The following is a 16,333-nucleotide window of genomic DNA, read 5'->3' on the forward strand; positions in this document are numbered from 1 at the left end:
GCCCACTTTTTGATGGGGTTGTTTGTTTTTTTCTTGTAAATTTGTTTGAGTTCATTGTAGATTCTGGATATTAGCCCTTTGTCAGATGAGTAGGTTGCAAAAATTTTCTCCCATTCTGTAGGTTGCCTGTTCACTCTGATGGTGGTTTCTTTTGCTGTGCAGAAGCTCTTGAGTTTAATTAGATCCCATTTGTCAATTTTGGCTGTTGTTGCCATTGCTTTTGGTGTTTTAGACATGAAGTCCTTGCCCACGCCTGTGTCCTGAATGGTATTGCCTAGGTTTTCTTGTAGGGTTTTAATGGTTTGTAATTGTGAATATTAACTGAGATAGTGAAACATGGTGGCCGGTTTTGTAGTGCATTTTTTTCAAGTGAAAAAGTTAACTAAATGGTTGACACACACAAATTGGTGGAGAAATCATGCACATGCCAATTTTTTGTTAAAACCTTTTGTTTTGAACTATACTGCTTTGAGATCTCATCTCAGGAGAATGTCGTGAACAGTCTTCAGCCAGTTGTGATGGTTGTAAATGCTCACAATTGTGCATTCTTAGGGTTTTTCCATCTCTTCGGTTTGCAAGTTGTTCACGTAAAATGTTCTTAAAATTGTTGGTTTGTTGTTTGCAAACCAGCTGGTAGGGTAGCAACCAAAGATTCCAATGTTGGAGCACATGAAAGACTGTGCCTGCTTACTTGTGCTAGAAATAATAGCATCTAAAGTGAAGACTTCAGAAAAATTTAGTGACTACTAGATTATACTTAGGACTCTGCATTAACTTTATAATGTTCTTAGTATTTTTTTTTAAAAGCTTGTCACAGAAATTTAGTTAACATCTTACAACTGAACATGTATGTATGTTGCTTAGATAAAGATAACCACTGTAAACATCTATATGATTGGGGATCTTGTTTTTATTTTGAAATGGTAGCTTTTCTGTTTATAAGTTCATTAAAAACTAAAAACTGTTTCTGTAGGAAAATGAGTTTTTTTAAACAAAAAAATGCCTTGCTTGCTCACTATTAAATAAAATCTCCCAATTTTTTGATAAAATTCTGAGTCTATGAGTCAAACTCATCTTTGCTAATGGCTCAAAGATGCAATTAGCATCTTTCAGGGAATTGTCAAGAAATAAACTGAAAATGTAGTTCGATTTTTACATGAGTTTCTTGGCTCATTCTATGCCCCATTTTGCCATTTTTAACTCCTTTGTCATTGGGAAACAAGTAAGATGAAAGTAATTTACCAAAAGACTGAGTTTTACATCATTATGCAATGTGCTCATGGCCACTTTGCCATCTTTCATTGTTCTGCTTTTCTATCATCCTCTGTTAGGTTGCACTGCTATTTTTTCATTTAGTGAAAATTTTATTTTTTAAAAATTGTAACTCTGAAACCAAGATGGATTCTTCTATTCAAATTAGTACAAAATATAATACTTTTAGATTTTTACCTAATTTTCCATATGCAATGATTGTCATTATTTTAGCTGCCAGAATTAATGAACTGATACAATTAAAAGGTTCTGGCAAAAGTATTTATAGCTTAATGGTAAATATATTAACAAAATTGTCTTACCATGTAAAGCATACAATCTTCTCTGTCCTTGAAAATATTTTACACTTCTTTTTGGGAACATATTTTCAAACCACTGCTATATACAATCACTACCTTATAAAAATGCACTGTACTAAGCAGAAAGTTGATACCCAGATGATATAAAGGCCATGAAAGATAAAGGAGGCAGAGTGTTTAACTCACCTTGAATTCCTAGCCTGGTTTGAGTGGGAGAAAAAAAAACAACTAAAAAAACCACCCCCAATCCCGCAAAAAAAGAAAAATAAAAAGAAAGAAAAAACTCCAAAGCTAGAAATGTGTAAAATCTGCTAATATAATCTTTGAATTTCAAGGTCTTTATGCAGGGCCAAAATATACAGGCCTAATGTTTTTCATTAATAATATAATTGAACTTGTAGACATTTACTGAAAATAATAATTATCTGTGCCCATCTAGTGTTTATCTTGAGGCTTAAAATTATATTTCTATGATTTCAATGACATATTTAGCTTATCTGTATTACTAGACAGATCTTAGCCATGGACAGACACTGCTTGATGTTATAGAACTATCAGAACAAGTTATTGCTTGTTTTATTACTTAGGCTGATGAACAGGTATGAATTCTGTTTCAAATGCTTAGAATTTATTTATACTTGCACTGAACATGAATGGCCCAGAGCAGGAATGGAAAATATGTGGCATCCATGTGATCACTGCCTACTCTAAGAACTAGATCAAAGCCTTAGCTGCTAAGCTGAACTTGGCCTTGGAATTGCTTAATAGCAGTGAATGCAGCCACCATAAGCAAATAGAAAGCTACTTGCTGTCCATAGTCTAGGGTTAAAATATCTTATTAAAAACCTCATAGATTTCCCTCTTTCCTTAATGTGAGTTGCTTTTCTAAAATTTCCAAATATTTTGTGTTGTTTTCATTTTGAAGAAGTAATGATTTATTTTTCTTCAAGAAGAGGATCTTTTGTTGCATTAAAAAAATTCCCCACAGCACCTCACATACTTCTAATACATATTAGGGACTCAATAAATATCTATGTCTTAAATAGTTTTAATGCTGGAAATATAAGACAGAATTATCACCTGGAACCAAAGACCTGGTCTTAGTGATATCTGTACTGGGGGTCTGTTCTCTCCAGCTCATGGAAGGAATAACACAGTAAAGATCCCCAACAAATTAAGTCCTGGGAAACTGGCAGAATAAGAAGAAATGTGGAAGTTCCAGTTCCTTTTGTGCTACAAGTTTCCAAATTATGAGGAAATATGCCAAATGCCTTTGGCTTTCAAATAATAATATACTCTGAATTAATGACTAACAAGGAAACACCCACTGAGCGGTTCATGGGCAGTATCTCTCCAAAGGTCAGATCCTATTGGCAAATGACCAAATAACCCTTCTCTCTTGAGCCAGCCAACCACTTCTATGGCCAGGAAGCACTTTGCCATCAACTCAGCATTATAAAAGGGAGCAATTAAAAGTATCATTTGCAGTTAATTTAATAACTCCATTGAATATTCCAAAATCTGTTTGTGAAACACAGTTGATTTGGGACCCTGCCATGATTTGAAGAGAAAGTTTTTTTTTTAATGGAAATATAAAGATAAGCCATTTCTTTTAAAAGAGAAATAAAGATTTTTAATATTCTCATTTAGCAACATAGCACATAAACAATAATGTATTAAGATTAACTTTAAGGCAAATCCAACAAAAAGTTATGTAAATTCCCCCCTTAAAACTAAGCGTGCATCCTAAAACACTCTTGTTGATGAATTTGATTCATTTCACATTTTGGGGAGTTTCTAAATTAATTAATTCTTTAACATCAACACATGATGATTTTGTCTGATTTTTGGTAAATACACTCATTTTTCAGATGAAGAAAATAAGAAAGTTAAAGGTTCTAATTATTTGCTAATGCAAGTGAGTGATAACATGTTTAATAAAACTCTGTCATTCATTTACTCATTTAGCATTTATTGAATACCTGCTCTGTCTGCACCAGAACTCTGTTAGGCATTAGGGACTAAAGTGAACAAAGTAAGTGTAGTTTCCACTTTCATGGAGCTTACAGTCTAGTTGGAAATCTTGCATTAAACAAGTACAGAAATAACAATTGAGATAAAACAAAAGCAATCAAATAAAGGGTACTTATAACTTTGTTTACTTAACAAAACTATGGTTTCCTGCAGAGAAGAGGTGGTTTTATCTTTTTATCTAAATTTTGATTTGTCCTATAGAAGAAATTCAATTAAAAATGTAAAATACAGGTCTACTATAGATCCACTGAATTGTTATTCCTGAATGTTATTTCTGAATTTGTGTTTAATGTTAAAATGACAAGGTTTTTTTTTTTTTTTTTTTTTTTGAAAAGTGCTAGTTATTGTAGAAATACCTTTAACCAAGGCAGTTTCCAGGGGAATTAATGACCACTTTAGGTTAATGGTCATTGGATTCATGTTCAGCCCTCAATTAAACTCTGAACTTCAATTGTTATTACTTAATTGACTTGGTTATATTTCATGTCAGCATTTCAATATGACCTTCCTTTTAAAAAGTAAAAATTACCCTGACATAATACCATGAGTCTTTAGTTGAGCCTGACATTGTTGCAGCAGCCCACACTATCTTTATATATGGTTGAGCCTAGAATTTGCTTAGCTTTGCTATCACTAGTGTACTTCCCATTATCCTTGCCTATAAAATGAGACAGCTTAGGATAAATCCAAGTGATGAGGGAAAAGGGATGAAAAAATAAATATATCTGTTGCCATGATTATTATTAAGATGCCAAATAAATCCACTGAGATCCTCACCACTTTATCCTAATTGCAGGGAGTTAGACAGTTTTAATGAATACCTCGAGTATCACAATTAAATACTATCAAGGTATACTTATTTTAAAATGTTCCTATATTATCTTTTCCTTACAAGTGACTCCAAATATTCAGCTGTTCTTGTTAAGTAGATGAAAACTTAAATCTCCTTTACCTATACATTAAACAACAAGAACAAGTTGGATTTATTTAAACAATGAGTTGGATTTTATATAAAGTGAGTATACACCCAGATCGAACTTTGCTATACTAAGTGAAACAAATTAAGGCACCAAATGAGCATTTCCCTTCCCCTGTACTGTGGAAATGTTTTAAAAGTCTTTTTGAAGTACTTTGATCAGGCTTTGAAATCATTTTAGTGGATTACTATTGTATGAAAACTGTAATTTATAGCGCTTGACCTAAGCAGCTCTTTGTCTCACAGCCATATTCAAAACAATAGCAGGAAAGTGAAAAACAGAAGGCGAACCCAAGTTGTTCAGGTTATTATTTAATTCATAATTCCATCTTCCTTATTTAATCTTTGGAATCCAAGCATGTTCTTAATAAAACAGGTTCAGATAATGTTTACTAAATGTAGAAAGGTTAGTTTAGAGCAACAAGATTAAATGATCCAAACACATGACCCTTCCATAACCCACGAGTGACTTTACACAGACAGGTTCAGATAGACGCTTCCCATAAATGGTGACATTGCAGGCAAACTTCTATTGTTTGCCTTTTAGTTTCCTCTCAAGTTAAGCTTGCTTTGTTCCTTAACCCTAATCAAGAATGTGCCTATTGAGATTTTCTCCTCTCATCTTGTCACAAAATAGTTATACTTTGAGACAACTTGCTCCCATCAGATCACATGAAAATGGCAAGCTACCCCCAAGATGAATGAGCTAGGAGTGATTCGCTAAATCATACAGACATTTTGCTATTTTAATCAGCTGAACACCACCACTCAGGCTGAAAGTAGCTATAAAACCTTACTTTTTTTTTTTTCTCTTTTTGCTCCTTTTGCCAAATCATTTACTGAAGGCATGAACTTCAAGCCATATTTAACCCTGTAAAATCTTATTATCTTAGTTAAAAGTTTTGCGATCCTTCTGGTGCCACATATGCACTTGAGTATTTGGGCATGTGGAGGGTGCTTCAGTTGTGTTTCTCCCCAAAGAGGTTAGGCCAATTGCTCCCCACTCCCCAACCAGACGTATGCATCAGGACATATTTTGGTCCTGGGATCCTGATCTTTTAGAGAGAAAAAGAGCCCAAGAGTAATGAGAAAATGCAGGGTACATGTCCGTGTGGAGGGAAACTGGCAAAGGCCAACACAGGGGAAGATGACGTGGAAAAAGTGAAAAGTGAAGTGAGAAAGCATATGGAAGCAGAAAGGATTTATTGCAGTTGAGACACGAGGTCTCTAGATGGGAACAGTTAAAAAGAGGAGACATCTAAGGCATCTTGGTCCCAAAGAGAAAAGAAAGCAATGGGTGTAGCTCCCCAGTGAGAAGCAAGTGAATTAACTGTTCACTTCAGCATTAATTAGTGTGGCCCACCAGGGACCATTTAGGTAGATTACCTCATCAGGGCTCTAAGCAGTCCCCTGGCGGCCTGAGTGAGTTAATGCACCCCCTCAAGACCAACAATTTATCATCTTTTCCAGGGGGAATCAAGCCTTGCAGATAATGAACAGGTACACACACCTACAGTTAAAAAAATCATTTCCCCTGGAGGTCCAGCTTTCTACTTTAGACCCCTGAGACTTCCCTTTTATTTTAGATTTTAGGAGTGTTGTAAAGAGCTGACGTATGCTTCACTAGAAGGCAAAAGAAAAAAAAATGATATGCAACTGTTTATGGTTTTTTTCTTTTTTGAGGGGGTACAGATGCGAGGTGGGAAGGAGTCTATGCAGTCGCCTTACATATCAGTACCGGATCAGCTTTGCTTTGAGTTGATCTGTTTCCAGACTTCAAATGGTCTCCTATGTGTTTGTGAGGGCAGATGCTTGGCAAGTCTGTATATGCCAGGGAGAACGTCATTCAGTTTTACGTTTTACACACGCTCCTGCTTTCTGGCTTTGCATAATTCATTAGCATGGTGTGCAGAATGCACCATAAAACAAGATTTGGCTTTAATGTTAACGTTCTAATGACGACAGCAATAAAAATAAGTTGTCATTCCGTGTCTACTTTCTGGGGCTGATGTTTATATTGTCTAAACTAAAAAAACCAAACAAGCAGACAATGCATAGAGATGGAACACAGACAAGTATTTTTAACAGAAAAAGAAACAAACCAAGGAGACTTTAAGCTTCCAATTGGGGAACATTACTCTCTTCTCTCCCATACCCCTCCAATTCAAAAGTAGTAGAATTATCACATTAGTTTTTATGTGTGAAAAACTTACTTTTGACTAATTTGTAACCTTATTGTAGTGTGTACAGTTTACTGTTGGGTTCTTTCTCACTTTTAAGGGCCAGATTTTAAAGCCTCATTCATAAAGAGGAGGTAGTGCCTTTGCTAGGAACACCAATACCTTCTCACAACACATTATGTCAGGGCAACAGGTAAAAGAATAAATACAAAACGCAAGTACCTTTTTTATTTTTTAATTTATTCACGTTCATCATAAATTTGTTTAATGTAAAATAAACAAATCCTTGACAAGGGTTTAACAGGATTTTCAACATCTGTGCAGATAAATGTAATTTATTCCTAAAGAAAAAACAGTTTAGAACATGCCAGGAAACCTGCTTTTAACATTTTTGTATAAAGTGTGTGTGTGTGTGTGTGTGTGTGTGTGTGTGTGTGTATCCAGGCAATACAGTAGTGGTTTCAAATCATTCTATTTCACTCTGAAGCCTGCATGATGAATTTTATACTGAAACAGAAGTTTGCCTGATACTTCTTTAGCATTTCATCTTCTGCCTCTCTCTTTTGATTTAATGCACCCCACTCAGAGTTAAAATCCACACATGTTGGGACCAGGTTTGTGTCCCTCAAAAGGAAAAGCAGCAGGCATATTTTTCCAAACCTTCTTTGGTAGAAAATGAACAAAGTATAAATGACACATTTAGTCTTTTGAAAAAAATCAAGCAATGTATATAAGTTAAAGCTGTCTGCAAAAATTACATTGTTGTTATTAGTATTTCCCAAATCATCTATTCAACATTATAAAAGTTATATTTTGTGAGCATGGTAGGGGGGGCAAATATTTTACTAAATATGTTTTGGGTACAGATTAATATTCAACTCCTATCCCAACTCTATCCCAAAAGATAGGTTTATTATTAACTTATTGATGTTTCGCTTTAGACTGAAATCTGATTTGCAGTACATAAAAGTACACGAAAGTGAATAAATTAAAGTGAACAAATAGAAAAATCTCCTTTATTTCGCTTATTTAAAAATTGCTCCAGGTTTATTTGTGGCACACTCAGTTCATACAAAGCTAAACATTTCTAATGCTGAACTTACTTGAGTGTTATATAATTACATGGTATAAAATGCATATACTAAGCAGTATACAGAATGTGCCTTTAAAAAACTCGACTCATAAAAATACTAGCTCATGTACATACTGACAACTAGCCATCTTTAAAAATAAACTCTCCTCAATGTTGGGTCGTCTCCTCTCGGCCCCCAATCTAAAGGAGTGTGGTTTCCAGGCACAATGGAACTAATACTTTCAAATAAGATAAATCTAAAATATGTGGTGTTCAAATAACATTATTAAAAGAGGAAATTCTCATCAAGTGTATTTTTGCAGCTTGGCTTACTGTCACAGAAGTCAGGAAGCCGTAAAGGTTGAATATAGCAAACATACAGCATAGGCGGGCTGCCATCAAGGTCTTCGGGAGCTCTGCAGGTGAGTACAAAGGTGGCTTTGGACTTTGTGGCTTCAGCTTTCCTAGGTTTGCGCTAGATTATTCCACGATGGTAATGCAACGCTGGGTCTCTGTGAGTGCACATGAAGAGAAAGGGAGAGGGAGAGACAGTGAACAGAGGCTTACGGAAAAAAAAAAATAAGAGGGTAATTTGGTAACTGGGAGGAGAATTGAAAAATCACACCTTTCAGTCTTCACATTTTTTCTTTTGTTCAGCATACAAGGAGAAACCATCCGGAAGAAAGAAAGATTATGACTATCTATAAACTAATTGTTTGACAGAGACAGAAATGCTGATAATGAGTGGGTTGTGTCTGTAGTTCTTGGCTGTTCACATCAGCAAGGGATGAAGGAAAACAGAAACTCTTGATATGTTTGTCTAAAGAGGTAGTGGTGTGACTACGGGCAGCAAGAGTTCAGCTGAAGTTCAGGGCAGATGTTGCCAGGATCTCACAGTGCAGGAAAGTAAAATTGCTTCCGGATTCACCTTTTCCTCCCAGCTTCTCTTCCAGGATCTTCAGGGTCAAGCTATGCTGTGGCATAAAGTGACAATGTTCGTGGGGAAACAGGCTTTGAGCAGGATGCCCCTTTCCCGGTTGCAGTCCAGCTCCTGGATAAATCCATACCAATAGATGACTAAGCCTGGCCCAAATCTGTAAAAACACCAGAAAATAACACACACACACACGGTATCAACAGAGCTCTTGAAAAAAGTCACCTTGGGGCACTGATAAGATGATTAAATGACAGGACTGCACAAAATTTTTGTTTTGGTTGCTACCATTATGACTGAAAATAGCCAAACTTATACCAAAGAGTTCACATAACACACATACTACCTTCTCGGATGGATGTGTTCCCTTTCTTTCCAGAAACCTGAAGTATTTCAGATATGGAAACTCCGAATCTTACCTTTCAGTAAGGTTTTATGAGCTTGGGCTGATGTGACTACCTAGCTGATGGAGGACAGATTCACAGTGCAAACAGGAATGAGCTGGGGAATGCCAGCCTTGGGATTTAAGTCTAACATTTAATGGTACTATTTAAAAAATTAAACTTGCCTAATTGCAACTAAGAAAAATAAAAGAATGTTTGAAAGCAGAATTTTAAAAAATGCAACAACTTATGGTCCTCTTCTGGCTATACTGTTCTACTCATGCACCATTGGGCTGGAAGTACCTCGTGTCATCCATATGACACACTGGGTCCCTCTACTCTCTGAATTACAAACTTCTCTAAGTGTGGATACAGCATAAAGTTTGGTCATTGGTGCTTACAGAAATGAGGAATAAAGTCATGTAGGCTTGTGACAAAGTATAGGCAGCTATGGGCTTAATAAAACCTCAGCATTTTTAAGTTGTGCCCTCTGAATTATCTGCAATTTTGTTAGCAGTGACTGATCCCCGCCAGGCAGACTCAGGAAGTGGCCCTATAGACTACTTCACCCATCAGGAAGTTGAGACCTTTAGGCTGGGTTCATAAAGATGTAATCACTATCAATCACTGCACACAGAGAGATGTTTTGCACATCAGTTTCACGTTTTTCCTACTGAGGGCACTTAATTAAAGGGCAGCACTACTTTTGGTGTAGTGTTGCAGGAATTTTACAGTGAAATAAATTATGAATGTTGGGTTAGTAAAAGGATGTCTAAAAACAGAACTGCTTTCTGTATTCTAACATTACAGCAGGCTGAACCATGCTAGGCCAAAAAGCTTTTTTCTTCCATGATTTATTATATGCTGTAGTGTACTTGCCAAAACTAACAATACAGGATGGGCTGTGAGATACTGTACGCACAGGAACAAGTTCAATTGGATGTCACGGCCTGGTTTATTTGGGGATCCACATTAGTGGGGTAGCCAAGTTGTATTCAAGATCATTTAAAACTTTGGGAGTCCCCTCTGTGCAGGTACAGAACCATGAGATGGCAGCTCATCACTTGATCTTGTTCTAGAAGAAGTAGGAACTGGGTATAATTAATTAGAAGCCTTGGAGCACCAGGCCTACTGAGATTTATCAGCTGCAGATGTTCTCTTCTTCCTCAGCATCCCCAAAGAAGAGATTCCTTTGAGGTCAGTGGAATTAGGCTACCTGTGCACAAGTGTGTGGGTCCCAGGCTCAAATGCATACAAGACGAAGCTCACACCTGCAGAAGAACTTGCTTCCATTTAACCGAGGGTTTCTTAGTAACTTTTAATCACAAACACTTGTCTGTAATTGGAACATAAACCACTGGTACCTTATACAAAGAGCTCTATGATTAGTGTCAAATGATCTCAGATTTGTCAAAACAAGTCTGGCAAGAACAGAAAGATTTGTGATTCCGTGGACCGTGTCTGAGAAGCCTCAAACCTTCCCATCAGTGAAGCACCCCCGAGTCACGGCCTTGACAGATCTAACATTAAGCTCAACACATTCTTCCATTTTATTATACAGCCATCCTGGAGACCATGATGTTCTTCAGAAAGGCACTAATATTTTCACAAAGGAAGAAAAAAACTGTAATCTAACAAGTCACAGAGAAGAACAAAAGAATATATGGAGGTCATAAAAAACAAGCCCAGTATTTTAAAGATTTAATAAAACAAAAACACATATCACCAGCACTGAGCGAGTGAGAGCAGCCTGCACTTTCTTTGAACAGCTAAATCATAAGCCAAAGGACACGAAGCATGACAGCTCTTTACAAAAATGGCATTTTCTAGGCAGAAAAGCCAGGCTGGGGAACACCTCAGTGCTCAAGAAAATGGACTTGTTTCACTTATGAGGCAACAGATATTCCTGCAACTCAAAAAGGTTTTGCAAGATTGTGAACCTGAACATTTCATGCAGTGGTTCACAACCAGGATTCCCTAAAGAAAGATACCAACACAGATCTATGAACATTTTGAGTAGGATTCATTAATAAGACTCTACTGTCTACCTAAGTTTTGTGTTTCTTATGGAACTATGTTTAGGTTAGGTAACATTACCTCTGTCAATGTAGCTCAAAACCTCTGATTGACAATATGTCTCTAATTAAGAATGAGGAAACACAATGTCCCTTTGTAAATAGAGATTGATAGGCTTTCAAATTATGTGGTCTTTGGGTGACTAAAGCAACAAGGACTTTAGAGGGTGACAAGTTTGGAAATTTAATGGCAGAACAAGATCTGGCCTTACTCCCAGCACCTACTTCAGTGCATTTCTGAGCCTTCTTCAACAGCTCAGGATCCAGAGATTATCAGATGCTGACGAGATAATCTTTCAGCAACCTACCTGTTTATGAAGAGACTGACCACATGAAGCAACTTTATATAATCAATTTCTTGGTTATCTGAAGTAACAGGAGGGGAAGTTTTGGTTGCTAATTTGAAATACCAAGCAATCAAAAATGGTAGAAGAGGTGTAAAATAGGACCCTAGAAAATTTTTATTTAGGTCAAATGCAGACTTTTGGGTTGAACCATTTCCCCTTTTTGATGCCTATTCTCATTTACTGTGGCACCACTAGACAAAAATGAGATCACTGGGAAGGCAAATATAACCTTTGTGACCAATAAAAATCAAAGAGACTTTGTTAACAACATTGAAAAGAAAACAGAGTCCTCGGGTCTGAGGAGATGTGCACAGCAGAGGTTGGTCTGCTACTGAGATTGCAGCCCTCCCTGCCAGCTGGGAGACCCTCAGGAATGGGTGTCCATGGATATCTGAATTGATTCTGGAAACACTTTTTAAGTTGACTATAATTTTATGGTTGCTATACTCATGGTCAAGTAATAAGATCAAAGACTCCCAATGGATTTTAAAGACTCCTGGGAAGCAGAGACTAGAATGTGAATGACGTTTGAATAAGTAATTTTGCTTGCAAATAAAATATCACCAAATTAGCAAAAACAACAAATACCCCTTGAAAAAATGGGAGGTGAAAGTCAAGAGCCATCACAGACCACGAAGGCAAGAAAGATGAGGTTTTTCATAAGTAATGACGCCTTATAAATATGTTCAAAATGTGTTTCTCGGCTGGGGACAGTGGCTCACGTCTGTAATCCCAGCACTTTGGGAGGCTGAGGCAGGCCGATCACTTGAAGTCAGGAGTTTGAGACCAGCCTGGCCAACATGGTGAAAACCCCGTCTCCACTAAAAATACAAAAAAATTAGCCAGGCTTAGTGGTGCTCGCCTGTAGTCTTAGCTACTCAAGAGGCTGTGGTGGGAGAATCACTTGAACCCAGGAGACGGAGGTTGCAGTGAGCTGAGACTGCACTACTGCACTCCAGCCTGGGTGACAGAGCAAGACTCTGTCTGAAAAAAAAAAAAAAAGTGATTCTCTGGTTTCATTCCATTTTAGGGTATTTAGAGAAATTCAGTCAGAGACGGTGGAACTAAAGCTGGCCCTTCTGTGCATACCTGTTTCCTAGTGATTATCCCTCTGTTTCACCATCTGTCTGTTATATTGGGACCCTGTTGAGGGTAAAGACCATGTTTTATTTGTATTCATGTCCTCCATGCCTAACACAGTGCCTGGTACATGAAAGATACCCTCAAGGACAAGATGGGCAATACAAGGTTAGCACTAAGATGATCAGACAGCTTTGCACTGGTTATTCAATCAGTGCGAGTCTAGAGACAGGGGTGCAGGCAGGGGTCAGCCATTGCCTCGGCATGGCAATTTATTAATGACCAGAGTGAGCACACTAGTGGCATACTTACAGGTTATAATGAAAATAATATAGTTACAACAATGTTCATTATTAACACTTTCACCCCACTTACTATAAGCCCAACACTGTTCTAAGCACTTTAATATATATAGAGGCACTTTATATATATCGAACCACTTAATTTGTATGCCAACTCCATGAGGTTGGTACAATTGTTATCCCTGTTCTACAAGTAAAAAAACCAAGGCATAGAACAATTAAGTAGATTGCCTAAGGTCTCACAGCTAAAAAGTGGAGGAACCAGTTTTAGAACCAAGGCAGTTTGTGATGCACTCACTATGACGCAGTGATCCGTTTACTAAACAGGGTGATAGAATGTTAGACTTTAATCAGAAAAAGAGAGTCAGTGTCCTTTGCAATGGTTAAGCCACACCTAGGGCATTTTGGAGAGTTCTGGTGTCATATTTTAAGGGGAATGTCTCCAGTTTGAAAGTCAACCAAAGGAGAATCCTAGGATATTTGAGGAATGGTTAGAATAAGAGTATGTCTGATTTAGAAATGAACAGTTAAGGTTCACTAACACACTCATCATGTTCTGATTTTGAGAGTGCTCTTATGGAGGAAGGATTTGATTCATGCTGTAGCTCGCAAGTGCAGACTTAGGACAATGCTTGTAAGTAGCCAAGAATTACATTTTGATTTCACACAAAATTTTTTCTATAACTGAAACTTTCAAAAACATGGAGTGAGCGGCCTTGCAAAATAGTGACATCAGTAGATCTATTAAATCAAGGCTGGGCTTTCATTAATTTTAAAAAAGTTGAACCAATGCATACAAATTGGGAATGTTTACACAAAATCCTGCGCATTTAGCTTCTTTTGAGAAACTAATCAATCTGGCAACAAGCAACTGAAGATAAGTAACAGCTGCCCCCTTCAGATATAACCTAGGTTCACAGGACTGCCACAGTCCCCACTGTTCTCTGTCACTTCCTGATGCCGAGGATCAGTGCCAGGTACACCAACTGAGCTTCTTGGCTCCTAACTTCCACTATACACCAATACTCCTCCTTGCTGCATATCTAGGATGCTAAGGTTACATAAAATAAAGAATTCTCCATATTTTCTCCAGTTCTATTGTTTTGGTAAACTTGGTTATTGGGTTCCTGAAGCTGCATATTTGAAGGAGTTGGTTACAGGGAGAACACTTTGTCAGTCAAGGTGAATTCCTGCTGGCAAGCAGTGAAGACAGACATCAAAATGCCCCAACTGTGAGAGTCCCCGGCTGTTTTGTGTTGGGGCTAGCAGGCTTTGTCGATCTCAACAGGTGTTGAGGACAGTGCAGGAAACACAAATGCTGCTTACATTTTGTTCAGTTTAAAAAAAGGCAGTGAAAGCTGTTAATGTATTTTTAAAAGATTATCACCAAGAATGTTTTAAAAATGGTACTTCAGTGAGTAAATTCTTAGTTTTGGAGAAAAATCTAGCTATCCTCAGATAAGCCCTGAGGATTCCAGATTGTGAATGTTGGACAGAATATGATACAAGTGTCTTTCTGTTCAAGGTTTCCTATAACTCTCTGAGAAACTCAGTGGTTCAGACAGAAAATTTGGCTCCCCAAATTCAGGAAGAACTTGCTTACTCTTTTTTTTTTTAAAGTATAAAACTAAATACTCCCCTTTTCTTGCCACGCCTCTAACACTATCCTTTAATGCAGGAATTACTAGGATGAGGCATTTTTACTTATGGAGAATGGAGAAGATTATTAACTTTCTATTGTTATACTTTTCCTCAAGGCATCCTCTTCAGAGACTGTTGAAAAGAAAGGTAGATGAAGGAATTTAGAGGTTTCGAATCATACTATTAGATATCATCTTGCTAAATTAACCCCAATAACCCCTTGCTGGTTTTCTGAAGCCAGCTGAGCTTCTAGATCTCCATAGATTTCAGGGAGCCCTTGACCAATCATTATGTCTATAAAGATGCTAAGTACATATAAAATAAGATCTCAATAATCAACAACAAAGAGGTAACTAACATTTACTGAGCAGGCAGTGTTTCAAGAACTTTTACATGTACAGACTAATTTGGTACTCACTGTCACCCTATGAGGAGGGCACTATGACTATCCTTATTTTACAGATGAAGAAACTGGGGCCCAAAAAGGGCCAGGTTTCAAACCCAAGCCGCCTGGCTCTATGGCTTACCCTTGTAACTACTATGCTTTACTGTCTCATTATACCTTGTGTTTATATAGCATTTTATAACAGTCATTTGACTCTGCAAAATATTTACCACACCTGGATAGGTAATAGGCAAGCAGGGGTCCAGAAGCAAGGCAACTGATCAAAACCCCAGTATATGAGTTGGAATCCACCTGTCTACACAGTGAATAACTCTTAAGTTTGATGTCAATAGTTTCACACTAAAAAGTTTATCTGGCTACTTATTTCAATTTAAGTATCACCACATTTAGGAAGTAGATGGAAAAGCAACCCATAATTCTGGCAAAAGAAATGAAAATAATTACATTTGAGGGAGCATATTTAAAACCTTTGACAAACAGGTGGAAGTAAGCTAGGGAATGAGAATTACAGAATCACTACATAAAGTTCAGAGAAGAGAAATGTCTCATGCTGTGAAGTGCTTCATAAGTTATGGGGCAGAATCTAAACATGAGGGAAGAGGAGTAAATCCAGAACACTGCCACAGCTTGTTCATATAAATGGAAATAAACAGCTGGAATAAGTTATGAGGAAAACTGAGGGAAGCAACGGGTCTAAGTGAGCGTATGAGGTAGATTTGTTTTCCCAGAAAAGAAGGTTCAGACTTGTTAAACAGGGTGATACAGTATGCCCCAAAGGCCCAGCTTTGCTCCTAAAATACCTCTAATATACAGATGCATCTTATGTTTGTGCCATTAACTTGGCTTACCCATGTTTTCAGCTCTATGAGAAAACCACTACATATATTTTTTAAACTAGTATGCTTTTACATCTCTTTTGGTAATAAGACGGTGAAAGGTGTGGAATTTATGTACTACTACACAATTTGTCTCTCTACCTATGATCACGGAAACTCCTGAAATTGACCTAATACTTTTCTTCCCAATGAGCTGAATTACCATAATTGCATAAACAAGGATTCTCAGTGCAGTAGAGTCCTACAATATAAATCTGCATCTAGTCAATGAAACAAACAATTCTCAATTGAAGGATGACAAGTGGACTACGGAATGATCTGATAATTTTAGTCAAGTTTCTTGTTCATGAGGGTCTTCATCAAACAATAAAAACATATAGAAACCTCTGTTCCTAGCTCAAATTTTTTATTTCAATCATAGGCAAATAAAAAACTACTTCTCTAAAACAAGAACAGCAGAGAATCATAAAATTGTTACAGCGCTATGTTAGAACAA

At 37.1% G+C, this 16,333-nt stretch overlaps 1 protein-coding gene across 4 annotated transcripts in view; it reads right to left on the reverse strand.

Moving 5' to 3' along the window:
• Positions 1-6,995: 6,995 nt before the first annotated feature.
• CDIN1 (CDAN1 interacting nuclease 1) overlaps positions 6,996-16,333 on the reverse strand; it is a 231,001-nt gene continuing 221,663 nt past the window's right edge. The window contains exons 11-12 of one of the 4 annotated variants that reach the window (XR_004251585.2): positions 8,459-8,927; positions 6,996-8,345 (exon numbers count right to left, since the gene is read on the reverse strand). Coding sequence is in view for 3 of the 4 variants with exons in the window: in XM_032174186.2 (XP_032030077.1) it covers positions 8,798-8,927 (130 nt within the window). In the remaining variant the exon portion in view is untranslated. Of the gene's footprint in view, positions 8,928-16,333 lie in introns of all 4 variants that reach the window. The other 3 variants (XM_032174186.2, XM_032174187.2, XM_032174185.2) reach the window with 3 other exon arrangements.

Source organism: Hylobates moloch, unplaced genomic scaffold (assembly GCF_009828535.3).
Source record: "Hylobates moloch isolate HMO894 unplaced genomic scaffold, HMol_V3 SCAFFOLD_14, whole genome shotgun sequence".
NCBI classification, from domain to species: Eukaryota; Metazoa; Chordata; class Mammalia; order Primates; family Hylobatidae; genus Hylobates; species Hylobates moloch.